This window comes from Echiichthys vipera, assembly GCF_963691815.1.
Source record: "Echiichthys vipera genome assembly, chromosome: 18".
Classification (NCBI taxonomy): Eukaryota; Metazoa; Chordata; class Actinopteri; order Perciformes; family Trachinidae; genus Echiichthys; species Echiichthys vipera.
The window spans coordinates 18,276,137-18,289,289 of NC_139843.1; the positions used below are offsets into that span (position 1 = coordinate 18,276,137).

Below are 13,153 nucleotides of genomic sequence, written 5' to 3' on the forward strand. Positions count from 1 at the left end.
TCTTTAATTCATCAGGAAGACTCCAATGGACAGTTCCAGTACTTACCTTGTGGAAAAGAGCTGCAGGCCATCCAGACCTTAATCCATTTATTGACAACTTATTAACATTTACAGCTCCAGACTTACACACTCAGCAGCTGTGCGAACCTTGGGGGGCAGAATACAATATCCATTTGCCAATACAGGTTTTTCATTCATTTCTATAAATTAAAGGACAATTGAATAATGCCGTTCTCCTTTCCTGTTTAACACCACTCTAGGAAAATATGCTTATTTGGATTCTTGCTGAGATGAAGATGATAATAGAGTGACATTGATCTTCTCATCAAATTCTCGACAAGAAAGCACATTTTCAAACTGCAAAAGATCACACTATTCCTTTAACATATTTGCATGGAAGATACATTTACATTTTTTTATGAATATTTTAGAGCAAATACTTTAATCATGTCGTAAAAAAAATACACTTTTAAACAGTGACAGGAACAGATTGTCTATTTAAAGTAAAAAAACTGATGACAATTTTTCTTATATTTGTCAATATTTCATATTTTGTGAAAGGGGTCTGAATAAAATACCACAACTTTAACCTATATAACAAGGTCCTTGTAATACGTGTTATTTAAAGGGTAATAAGGACCTTATAAGTCCTTTAAAGAAAAGTTGTTAACAGTCTAATAGCATCATAAACATGCTAAATTGTAACACATTTATAAGCACTTATTTGAAATGCATTAATATGCATTATTACAATTTATAATTAACAGAAAACAACTCCTTGTTATGGTTTAGAGCCTTTAGATCAGATACCTGCAAAAATGATACTTAACTGTTGATAAGTGCATTGTTAACTGCTAATACATACATAACAATACATTTCTAACAATAAACATGTGATGCTATTATATAGTCTTATTAACATCTTATCTATTAACTAACACTTACAAGGATCTAAAGCGTGACTAGAAAGGTAACATTTAACGTTAAATGCTTATACCAAACAAAATGCTGCAAAACACCATAACAGGAAAGGATGGAAGAAGAAGAAGAATTAGAATTAGAAGTGTGTGTGGAAATGAGTGTGTATAATGAGTGTCCCTGTATATATATCCCTGTGTAAAGTCAGGGTGAGTGCAAGTGAAAAGCAGGCAATAGGCATCACTTTTAAGAATCTGTTTAATATTGGAGGTTAATGAAGGCAAACAAAATAAAAAAAGATGCAAGTTGAAGTTGAAGTTTCATGATTCTTGACAGCTCAGTTCTAAGTGATCAAGAGTCACACACACACACACACACACACACACACACACACGAGAGAGAGAGAGAGAGAGAGAGAGAGAGAGCCTTTGGTGACAGAGATGATTGTCAAAGAAAGGGAGTCCTCACATCATATAAAAGAGAAAAAAACAAGGGATGATAAAGAGGGTAGAGCAGAGAGTGTAAAGAGTGATGGGAAATGCTGAGAGGACAGAAATAGACGGTGTGTGTGAATCGGAGGGGACTCCAGCTGTGTGTTTATTCTGCGCAAGGGAAGACTGTGTCGAGCCAGCTGAGATGACAGGGCAGACGAGGGCTGTGACGCGCAGTACAGACGACAGGGCTGCGTAAAGCACACACTCAGAAAGGTGCCTGTTGTCCCTCTTCTGCAGCGTGTCTGCGTTCCTGGGTTACCCATGATTCATGCCGAATAGATGCACCACAGCAAATCTGTCTTGAAGAGAGGGGGGGTTTCTGTCAGCAGCCATTTCTACTTTATGCGTTTGCCTTCTCCTGGTGGAAATATTGCATTCAGCAAAGTCAGCATCCATCTCATTACACCCGTGTGACCTTTTGTGAAATATATCACATACACACACATACCTCACTTCACAGCATGTTCTTTGCAGGATTTTACATGAGAGCAGCTCGGCGTGACTGCAAACAGACATCTGCAGTGCTATTAGTAGGTCAGTTCACCTGGAGCGTCCTGGGCAGCAGTCACCACAACAGGAACAAGAGGTTATAGTTGTGGTAAGACCTGGATTACCCCAACCCCCCTCCCCCTACAACCCCGGAGCCATCATCTGACCAGCTTACATAACAGGCTGTTGTATGTGTTTACTGTGAGGCTGGTATAAATGCATCAAACTTTTAATACACACAATGGTACAGAGTATCAAAAGGATGAAATATATTAGTTATATGAAAAGAAAATTCAAAGTGACCTGAATGTTATTAAGTGGGTAGCTCAGTTCAGGGGTGAGTATGGGTGCTTTTATTCTGAGAGTGGAAATAGCACAGTAAAAAAAATAAATAGACTATGCAACTTTTGAGATTGAATAACTTCTTATGTTGCAGCAAGTCTTGTTTGGTTTAATATGAGCAAAGACTGTATTAAATATGGACGTAGTCTTCGTGACATCGTAGTTTTTTTAAGAACCCGATTGAGGCTTAAAGTGGACGGCCCCCGTTCGCTCCGACTGTTACCATCTTGGCAGTGCCTGACGTCGCTTAATTCAAGGCTAATCCGTAAAAACGGGCAAAGAGGTGGAGTGTGGATGGAGCTGAGGCGGGCTGAATGAAGTCTAAGGTCTCGGCTAGCTTCCTGTCGACCTGTCACTCTAAACAGCCACGTCCTCAAGCCTCAAGCCTTTATTAAGTAACAAACGGGTAAATTAGCTATGGAGACGAACAAACGTTTTTGTACCAGGCTGCAAACATGTTTATTTCAGCTGTAAAGTTGGGCACTGACCCGTTTTTGGAGCCGGCCATAAGTGGCCATTTGACGAATTACAGTTGTTACCGCTTGGCTGTGACCTATGCAGCTGTTAAGCCTAACCTAACACCCTTTGAAAATACGATTTCCGGGTCCAAACGCTTGGTTGAAACAAATGACAACAACGGCCGAACATGTGAACAATTGCGATCACCTCTTTCATTAGTTAGACACCTTTTTCATCGATAAGAAAGAGGTAAAATGACAGTTATGTTGGACCTAGGAAATCATATTTTTAAAGGGCATTACGTCACGTCTGAACGGCTGTATAGCTTATGGTGGCTGATACTAGCAAACATTACATAATGCTATATACATTACATTAATCAGTCAGTGACCTTATAATCTATGCATACTCCTGTTTATGCTACACTGCATGTCACATATTTACATTCCAATGTTTTTTTTTTTTTTATCAAAACACTAAAAAAAAGGAGTAAACCAGTCATGTTTATTGTTCACCAGTGACATCGCAGTCACCAGGCACACCGTACTCCTCTGTGGATCTATTACTTAACCTGCTACTCCACTGCCATGCCTGCGATCCATGACAGCCAGGTCCTAAGAGCTTGTGAAGGGATAAAGCCTCTCTATCTGTCTCGCAGCCTGCTAAGAACCAGTTCAGCCTCATTCAACGGGCTGAAACCAAGGCCTTGAATAGAACAGTGGTGAACCAATATCAGGGAGGGGAGGGGTGCTTCTGTCCTTCTAATAAAGTCACTGGGAAAACAGTTCTGCGGTGTAGTTCCAGCACACCACCTAGTGTTGGTAAAGGAGTGGGTAAGGTAATGTGTGTGTATAGAATCTGATAGGCATGATGTGTTTTTTTATGATTTATTGTTAGATATTGTGGCATTGTGGGTGTTATAGATGAATGTATAATATAAAACATGATGTTAAACATGATACTGAAGTATCAACACCTCAGGGAGGCCATTTATTTCATAGCACCAAAATTAGATAATTAGTAAGTTATCTTTTAATTGGATTTTGATACTTGGTTTTTACAGCCATATGGTAAAAATAGTTTAAATGCCTTCAGATTGACTGTGTGATCCTAATTTTGATTACATTTTAAGTGAAAAAAAATTAAAATACTGCTTACTGTACTATGAGGCTGACACATGGCTTACAAGGTGTACTTGCTTTAGTTATTTATCTTTTTTAAAAGTTGTTTTTGCCTCGCTTTTTTTTTTTTTAGAACAGAGGATGGACTTGGTTTAGTGAATAACCCTGGTCTAGCTAGATATAACATAAATTATTGCATCCATCAAGTTTGCCTGACTTTTTAATCTGCTGTATTTAGCTAGATAATTAAGCTAGCTTTAAGAAGATATGATGTACAGTATTTAGCTAGATAATTAAGCTAACTTTAAGAAGATATGATGTATTTAGCTAGCTAACTAAGCTAACTTTAAGACGATATGATGTATTTAGCTAGATAATTAAGCTAACTTTAAGAAGATATGATGTATTTAGCTAGCTAACTAAGCTAACTTTAAGAAGATATGATGTATTTAGCTAGCTAATTAAGCTAACTTTAAGAAGATATGATGTATTTAGCTAGCTAATTAAGCTAACTTTAAGAAGATATGATGTATTTAGCTAGCTAATTAAGCTAACTTTAAGAAGATATGATATATACTCTAATATCACCCAGGACTGAACTCCCCACAGCGAAATGACTACACATCGGATACTAGTCATGAACAGGGGCTTTTTTTGTCTAACCTAACCACACAAACTAATGAAGTTACTAAATGTGTGCCAAGCCTTTGTTTTGGAAGTAATAGTTGGTTGGAGGCTAGCCAAACATGCTAACATTTGTGGTTAGAGACGATAATCACTCTGTTTGATCCCATTCTTTATGCTTTTGCTATTGTGTTATTGGTCGTTGGGAGGCTAAAGAACCACTCTCAAACCCCTTTTTAATTCCAAACATTGCTCTTACCATAACTTTAATGAGTAAGAATTTTGCCATGGCCAGTTAGTTGGCGGAATACTGTTCAGAGGAGATGAGAGATGAGTGAATAGTTGTCCTCGTGGAGCTGCAGTTGAAAATAAGGTAACACTGATCGGCTTCCACAGAAAGCTAATGAATCATTTCTGACAAATAATCATTACAAGCAGACACAACTCGCCCACAAAAGTTGCTTTAATTGACTGTTAAAAAATAAGTAAGGCTGGAGATGCTGCAGAAGTACAAGATGGAGTGTCTACTGCAGAACTGGGAGAGAGTCACTCCCTGCCAAGGTAAAGAGCAGCATATGCAGATGAGAGGGATGACAGACCCGTGGAGGGCGGCAAGATGCTCTGTCATGCTGTGGAGGGCTGAAGTTGCTCGCTCGTTGACTTGACATTCTGAATACTGATTGTGTCAGGGTTTCCGGACAGGGGTTTTGGAAAAATCAAAAAATCAGGCCTGAAGCAACCCCCCTCACAGACAGTGCATAGCTGAGTAAAGGTAACCCCTACGAAAATCATCATTTCAAAAGCAGCAACCGCCAAAACAATCAACTCAAGCAGTTTTCATGTTTCATACATATATAATCATATATATTCATATTCAATGTACAAAGATACATTCTGAATTGGAAAGACTCATCAAATAAATACTGCAATGGCTAAACTGCAATAACATTTCACTCCTCTCGTGGAGAGAAGACACACACACACACACACACACACACACAATGAGGACAGACCTCCTCTGATGCTGTTCAATACATAGAGGACAAAACAAAGAAGATACCAGTGGAGCGTACCGGTACATAGAGGCCAGAAACATGTCTCATATTACACCCAAATGAACATCTTGAGCACTGTACTCAAGGGGGAGTACAGTCTAAAAGACATAGTTCATAAAAATAGAGTTAAAACATCAGTTTGCCACCAGGAGGGGATGTCACTGAGAGCTTCAGAAAAACAACATCAAAGGGGGGACAGAGGAGCGCAGCTAAAACCAAAAAATGTCAGTGTTATAATTCTGACCTCTAAATGTGGAGAGAAGGATTAAGGGGGGGGGGGGGGTTATGTAATCCTCAGTGTGGCTGCTCCTTTCATCCTCTCATAGTAACAGGTCCATCACATTCTCGTCTCTCTCACCCTGAAAATATGTCAATTTCCAAATATGAAAGTCTAAAAATATATCTTATCTATACACCAGGATTTCTGTTATAAAAACGTGCATGTTATCTGCATAGAGGCAGACTCAAACCTGCCCCGCGATGTTAGATGAGACATTATTGTTTCAGCATGTGGTTAAACTATCCATTTTTATTTATCCTTTGGTAGCAAGCGCAACATTCTTTCAAGAAATAAATAAATACTTCCTCACACTTGAAAAGCCTAGTCACTTAGTCCTTTCAATGTTTTATACCTAAGGCATATTTTTTAAAGTGTCTACTAGCTGGAGCTGGGGGGGGGGGGGGGGGGTGACGTGGAATATTGGATTAAATACAACTCTGCGGTCTACACATCTTTCAGCATTGCACCCCAAACTAACTTAAAAGGAAGGGGGGATTTACAGTGTGTAAATGGAATTTTGTCAGCCACGGAGTGATTGTGCCTCTAATGTATTATCATTATATTTCAAGTCACAGAGCTAAGAATCTGATTTTCTAAAAAATGATTACCTTATCTCTAATTCAGAGTCAGTCAACAGAGATGCTAGTAGCTCTGTGAGGCTGTACTTCATCTGAATGCCAATGTCAACATATAGCACAGCCTATAGTAATGTTTACTATCTTAATAAACATAGAGTATGTGCATGCTAACATTTTGCTAATGAGCAGTAAACACAGAAGTACAGATGAGGTTGATGGGAATGTCATTAGTTCTGCAGGTCATAAACCAAACCTCAAGTTCAAATAATGTTGATGAAAAGTCAGAGAATCACCAAAGTTAACACAACTCACCCTAAGGGAAGACATGAATTTCTACACCAGATTTAAATGCCAATCCATCCAACATACATTGCCATTCATGAAGGCAGCTAGTGTCACCAAAAACCCAGGAGGTCATTTAACGGTACTTACTGCTGTTCTGAAGGCATTTCCAGAACTGTAAATGGGTGAAAGATCTTTCTTTTTTTTTATTATCATGCAGCAGATGGAATATATTTTCATTCAGATGGTTAGAAGAGTCTTCAGAACAGTGGTAAGTGTTATTAAACAACCCTCTGGGTTTGATCGAAACATTGCTGGTTGAATATATTTTTCAGAGTATTGAAATTTCATGATAATGCATGAGAGGCATAAATAGTGGCTACCACTTTTACATTTGAATATTAAGAGGAATACAGGGCCTTCTTCTGCTCAAACAGATTAACTAAACCGGATGAAGATGATGTGTTACGTTTAACTTCAACAAAACCTGACCTAGAGATAACTGACAATCAATTCAATCTGTCTTGCATACAATCAAAAGCCAGGTTCTCAAATTAAATGATATGAAATAGGGTGTGGGATTCACCGAAACTCACACATGATTTGCCCCCACACACATTTACTCTAGTCGTACATTAATAAAGGGCACCAGGGGAAATATTTTCTGTTTGACTTATTAACTGAAGTCAAACTTATATTACATGTTTGACTTCAGTCGAGTCCAGCATGAGCACAAAACAACTAAGGGAACGAAGGGAACCTGGAAAAGTCAGGAGGAAAATTCATTGTATTCGCTGAGCAAATATAACATAACGTTTTGTATCCATAACAGTTTCACCTCAGATTGGATTAGAAGAGACAGAGCTTTTATAACAGATTGAAATTAAAATTCATAAAATATATATTTTTTTAAAGGAACAAATAAGAGAAAACAACTAATAATAAAACAATAACATGCAGTTTGAGTGAACCCGTCCTGCCCCATCCCAGTTTACCACTGAGAGACGCTCTCGGAGCAGTTTCTGCTTGTTTCACTGTTACTGTTCAGGTTCAAGGAAGAAAAAAAGTGCTGATTAAACTTGTGTCTTTAGAGGGAAGTTGCCCGCCTGAGCTCCTCCTCCTTGGCAACGGGTTTAAGAGAAAAGGCAAATCGGGCCTCAGGGGTCTGAGGTCAAGAGTTCAGTCCTCGCTGGCAAGGACCTGCCAGACGATGAGGTGGCTGCGCTCAGCTTTAGCCAGGAAGGGCTGCAGTTTCATGGGGGGCTCATCGCCCTCCTCCGCCTCGCCATCCTCATCACCTAAAGAAATACAAAGAGACATCACACTTGTCTCTGGGTTTCCTGATCTTTTCAGACTTTCCAGTCAATTCCCGCAACTTCACAACAATATGTAGTTTATTTATTTCCTAACTTTAAGTAAGAAAAAATACATTTATGAAAAGAAATATGCACCTTTAATGACCCATGTCTATTTTTAAAAAAAACTTTTTTTCAAGGATTCCAAATGACCTGTGGGAACCATGTTACAACCATGATTTGATCCATCACATGTTGCAAACTCACCCATCCTGAAGTCGATGTAGCCTTCTCCTCCACTCATCACCAACATGGACTTGGTTCCTTCCTGAGCTGCTGCATCTGTCGTCTTGTCGCCTGCTGCCTCGACTCCACAGGACGCAGACGGAACTGCGTGACCTGAAAGCACAGAGCCACAAACTGTAAATAACGCCAGTCCAGATTGTGTTCACTCACTAGTTATTAATCTGCATTCAATAATATGAGAAGTCAAGTAGGTCTAACAAACATTTCCTACACATTTTCTACACATGCATTACACGTCCCATATTACAAGTGTATGGCAGCAGCGACAATTTTTTATGGAAAAATATTAGATAAAAGATATCCAAAATGTTTGATAAAATCCAAAGAGTTTGATAACAGAGTTAAGAAATAACATTTAAAGAGAGAAACATGTTTTTCTTTTTCACCTGGGACAGCAGTGAAGAACTTGACAGCATCTCTGTGTCCGTGGAAACACAGCTGAGCGTGTGCCATGGAGCAGTATGGAACAAATGTCCCCGCTGTCACTTTGTCACTGCTGTCGTCACCGTAGACTCGAACTACACTTCCTGGATGGTTGCTTGTCGCCTTGGTTACTTTGTTGGCTGCTAATGGAACAGTGGGAGAGAGAGAGGCAGAAATTGAAGTGGCAAAACAAAATGCTAAGTCTGTGTAATCAGCTGTAAAAAAAATAACAACATAACAGATAACAGTGAAGCTCCTGAACTCACTCTCTGTCAAAGGGATGGAGATGATGACTCCATTTCCAGTGCCGATCCACAGACGATTACATGACACCATGAGAGCTGTGATCCTCACAAATGAGAAACCTAGTTTCCCCGTACCTGAGAAAAAGAACACGCAATCTGATCAGTCAGCCCCCTGACAGGTGTCCTTTGTGTTTCAATTTTGTTGCAAGAAAGAGTAAGCTGACCCAGCATCTTGCTGACGTAAGGCTCGATGTCGACGTCCTGAAGGTGCTGGAAGGTGTGAGCGTGGAACAGCCTGAGAGTGGAATCAAGTCTGATGGACACCCAGATGCCGTCACCATCCCAGGCCAGCTGACGTACCTGGCTATCCTTACGAGGGTGGGCGTCAAATGACTTCTGCAAAGGACAGGAAATACACAGGAAATAGTTTAATAGCTCAAGGGCAAGATAACAATCGTACTGTCAGGGTCATTTTGAGCAACTTTTGATATGTGGGGAAAGAGAGAAGCAAATCTTTTAACCAGTATGAAGATCATTTACTGTTTTGAGATGTTATGGTGTCACGTGCTGGTAGTCGACTGCAATGTGTGTGCAGAAGTCTAAATGAAAGAATAGAAAAGTAAAGGACAGAGTTAAGTCTTATCATACCTCTATCTTCATGGCTTTGGGCTGCACCACGTAGATCTTGTTCCTGAAGCCACACCACACCTTGTCGTGTACTACAGTCATGCAGCGGATGGAGTAGTGTGGTCTCCCCAAGTCTAACAGATGGTAGTTGGTCAGGTCCCACTGTCCATCTGCGACATACAAAGGAAGTTAAGATACATCATTATAGTTATGAATAAAGCCCACATCGGGTTAGGGCCGCACAATGAACCGCCAGCAGGCCCGGCCAACTTTCAGGCTAGAGTTTAAGACTTTAAGCTTAATCTAGACGATCTGTGAGCCACGCCATGTCAAGAACCTCAAGATATCTAAATGAAAATAGGTTCTATCTCATCCCTTTACAGACATGTCCATTTATAGCTTGGGGCATAACCATGCTGTTTTTCTCATGCAGTACAAAATGGAGTATTTGAATATTTCTGCATACTAAAAACATACTAAAAACAGGTCGATAAACAGTGTTGAATTGCACAAAGTTGATCTGACTGGAAAGCCCAGACGCGTGCAAGCATTTTCTTGAAACTCGAGCTCACTGTATAAAATGAGCTGCTGTGACCTCGAGGAGAATCAAAGCCTCATGAAACTTAACAACAACAATCTAGAGACCTAGAGCAGTCAGGGAGAGGACGGGTGGCTTTCAAGGTACAGTATATTTACAATAAGGAGCAGTTTCCAGAATAAAAGTGCTTGCCATCCAATCGCCGAAAAATCAATTCAGAGTAGAAGCACAATATACAACAGAGAGCAGACGGGCAAAACAATGGTAAATGGGAATGAGTGGAGCAGAAGGCGAAGAGCTAGTCCCTTTTATTATTATTTATTCTATTTTGCTTCTAGGAGATGCACTGTAAATAAGGACCAGTCTGATTTTGATGCTAAGATTTGCACATTAGGAGGAATGTGGCACAACATGGAAGTGAAAGGGAAATACAAATATTTTGTCCCTAAAAACATTAATTAATCAATATAAATAACTGCTCTCTAAATATTTATCAACAAATAATTGGAATTATCATTTGGCATAATCATGCTGCCCTACATCAGGAAGATATCACCAATTTATTTGGAAAGAACTAGTTGCAAATCTTCCCTTACCTTCTCCTCTGTGGAAAATGGCTAAAGTGCCATCAGAGAGACCCACCAGGACACGCCCTTTCACATGCCTGTGGGAGAGAAGCAAAAGCTTTCAAAGATCAAACGGTTACAAATTGAAAAAAGTTGCAATTGGAGAGTGAAATGGAGGTCGACGATGAAGCGACGGCCCGTATGTGCACTTACACTATGCCGAGCACAGCGTCCTTCAGCTTGATAGAATGGAGACACTTCTTCCACTGAGCCACAGAGGAGTGGACGTACACACTGCAGTCAGAAAAGTTCTCTCAATCATCAGATTTCTTTAACTCTGGCTGTACACATGTGCGCTGGGCAACTGCAATGTAGAACTCACCATCCGTTCTGAGCCCCCAGCCACATGGTGGGCAGAACACTGCTCATTTTCTGAGCCTCTTCTCTCATCAGATCCTGCTCCTCTGCGTTGGGGTTGGAACTCACGCCATCTTTCAAAAGATCACTCTCCCTAGTCATCAGAGACAGTATATGTATTATTAGAGAGGCTGCGTTTGTAGGATTATACTTGCTACCAATTTATCTGTGCAAAGTGTGTAGCGGTTAGATATCTAGTTGTAAATACTACTAATAATAATAATATACCCATTAGTGTTTATTTTATTAGTTATTACTAATTATTAGTTTTATATAAGTATTTTTGGTGAACTGTGGATGCAGCACCCGAGATCTTTACAATCACCACAGTTTCAAGATTAGTGTCATCAATTCAGTATTAGTGGAGTCCTGATTCACCTTCTGTCTACCATTAGATTTGAATTTCAATTTAAATGTGATCATTTTAAGTTTGGCAAAAATGGACACCATGGTCTTTTTCTGCATGGAAATGCATCAAATATGCCATCGAGACAGTTTTTTTCCATGATCAACCATGTAGAGAGAATGCCCGGAGCGATGCTAACACCCCCGAAGGGCTAACACTGAGTAGCTCGGGACGGTGTGGTGAACGCATCCAAAACTGCATTTTTTAAAATGTCTTTCCTTCTGTTCTGCAGTTATAGCATTGAGTAATGACCAGAAAAGTGTGTTTGCCAAACACTATGATGTCACAGTGAAGTTGACCCGTTGACCTTTTGAGCATCATCATCAAAAACATTTTGTGAGCTCACAGTGACCTAGACCTTCAAAAAACGAAATAGTTCATCCTTAAGTCCAAGAGGACATCTTTTCCAAATCTGAAGTTCCCTCCGGGGGTTGCTGAGATATCTTGGTGACTTGGTTATAACTCGGTAGAATGGGACTGATGCACGGACGACCCGAAAAAAAAACGTGTCTGGGTTCTGTCCATCCAGAAGTCAGGAAAGGTTTAACCAACATTGGACTGGTAGCACTGGCTGTACATGACTGTTTTTCACCTTTTGTATACCTGATACAATGTAACAGCCTATTTTGTAGAGCGTTTGTGGCAGCCAGGGGCAAAACACACACAGCCATCCAGTGATGTTGCATGGAAGTTTGACTCAAAGGTTTAATGCATTGCGATAGGAATTTACCATCGTTCAAATATGTACAAAGGCTTATGATATAACAGTAAATGGTTTTTACAGTGATTTCATGGTGTTGCTCAGTGAGTTTGTTTATAGCTTCACTGATAAAGTTGATAGTTTAACAAGACATGCTGAATTATGATAACACTGGACCGTGTAATGGGCCTCCTGGCTTTACCTCTGAGAGTAGTTGGCTGGAGCATCTGCTGTCTGCTGAGCTCCCAGTGGGTCAGTGAAGATGTGTTCGGTGTAGACTTCCCTCAGGCTTTCTCTTTGGTCAGAAAGCCCTGCACTGGCCTCTGTGGCTTCCTCTGCTGGTCTGGATTCTGTAGAGAGGATCATCTCTTTGTAAAATGGGCTGACTCACTTGTATGTAATATTTGTAGTGTCACAATAGCTTTATTACTGTAGGTGGCAGATGGAAGACAATTTATTCACTAAACTAAAGTTTGTTGTGCATGTCTCTTTCTTTTTAAGTACCACATCTTATTTTTCCTCAACCATTTAAAATGATCAACATGATCAAAAGCAGTTTAATGCTTTTCGGCTTTACCAATACATGGTCTGAATATATCATAGCCTGTATTTATCAAGCATCTCAGAGTAGGATGTGTAATCCATAAATAAACATCATTATGTATGCTCATGCCAGGTGGAAAAGGGATCAAACGGTAAAAGTCTCTGACCATTTTCTCCGTCTTCTCCTGGACTGCCTGCTGTCTGAGGAACAGCTGTTGCTCCCTCAGCTTCACAGCCAACAACGGTGATGCCTCCAAGCACGCCGTCGCCACCTGCTGAGCTGCTATTGGTTGATTGTGAGCCGTCATCCACTGCTGGTCCCGTCTCGGAGTTTGGAGCTACTTCCTCGCCAGCAGGGTAGTCTGTCTCTCTTGCGCCTAAATAAAATCATACATATATAACCGTGAATAAGAAAGCACCTCATCCCTTGTAATCTGTGCCGTTG

General features: G+C 40.2%; 1 protein-coding gene across 4 annotated transcripts in view; it reads right to left on the reverse strand.

The window, feature by feature from the left end:
• Positions 1-5,785: 5,785 nt before the first annotated feature.
• Positions 5,786-13,153, reverse strand: part of spag9b (sperm associated antigen 9b) — a 40,430-nt gene continuing 33,062 nt past the window's right edge. For 3 of the 4 annotated variants that reach the window (XM_083932519.1, XM_083932518.1, XM_083932516.1), the window contains 11 exons: positions 12,876-13,085; positions 12,368-12,515; positions 11,025-11,153; positions 10,856-10,936; positions 10,673-10,740; positions 9,560-9,708; positions 9,136-9,307; positions 8,933-9,046; positions 8,630-8,809; positions 8,205-8,336; positions 5,786-7,940 (listed from right to left, as the gene is read on the reverse strand). In XM_083932519.1, coding sequence (XP_083788645.1) covers positions 7,822-7,940; positions 8,205-8,336; positions 8,630-8,809; positions 8,933-9,046; positions 9,136-9,307; positions 9,560-9,708; positions 10,673-10,740; positions 10,856-10,936; positions 11,025-11,153; positions 12,368-12,515; positions 12,876-13,085 — 1,502 coding nt within the window. In that variant the 3' untranslated portion in view covers positions 5,786-7,821. The remainder of the gene's footprint in view (positions 7,941-8,204; positions 8,337-8,629; positions 8,810-8,932; positions 9,047-9,135; positions 9,308-9,559; positions 9,709-10,672; positions 10,741-10,855; positions 10,937-11,024; positions 11,154-12,367; positions 12,516-12,875; positions 13,086-13,153) is intronic. The other variant, XM_083932517.1, reaches the window with a different exon arrangement.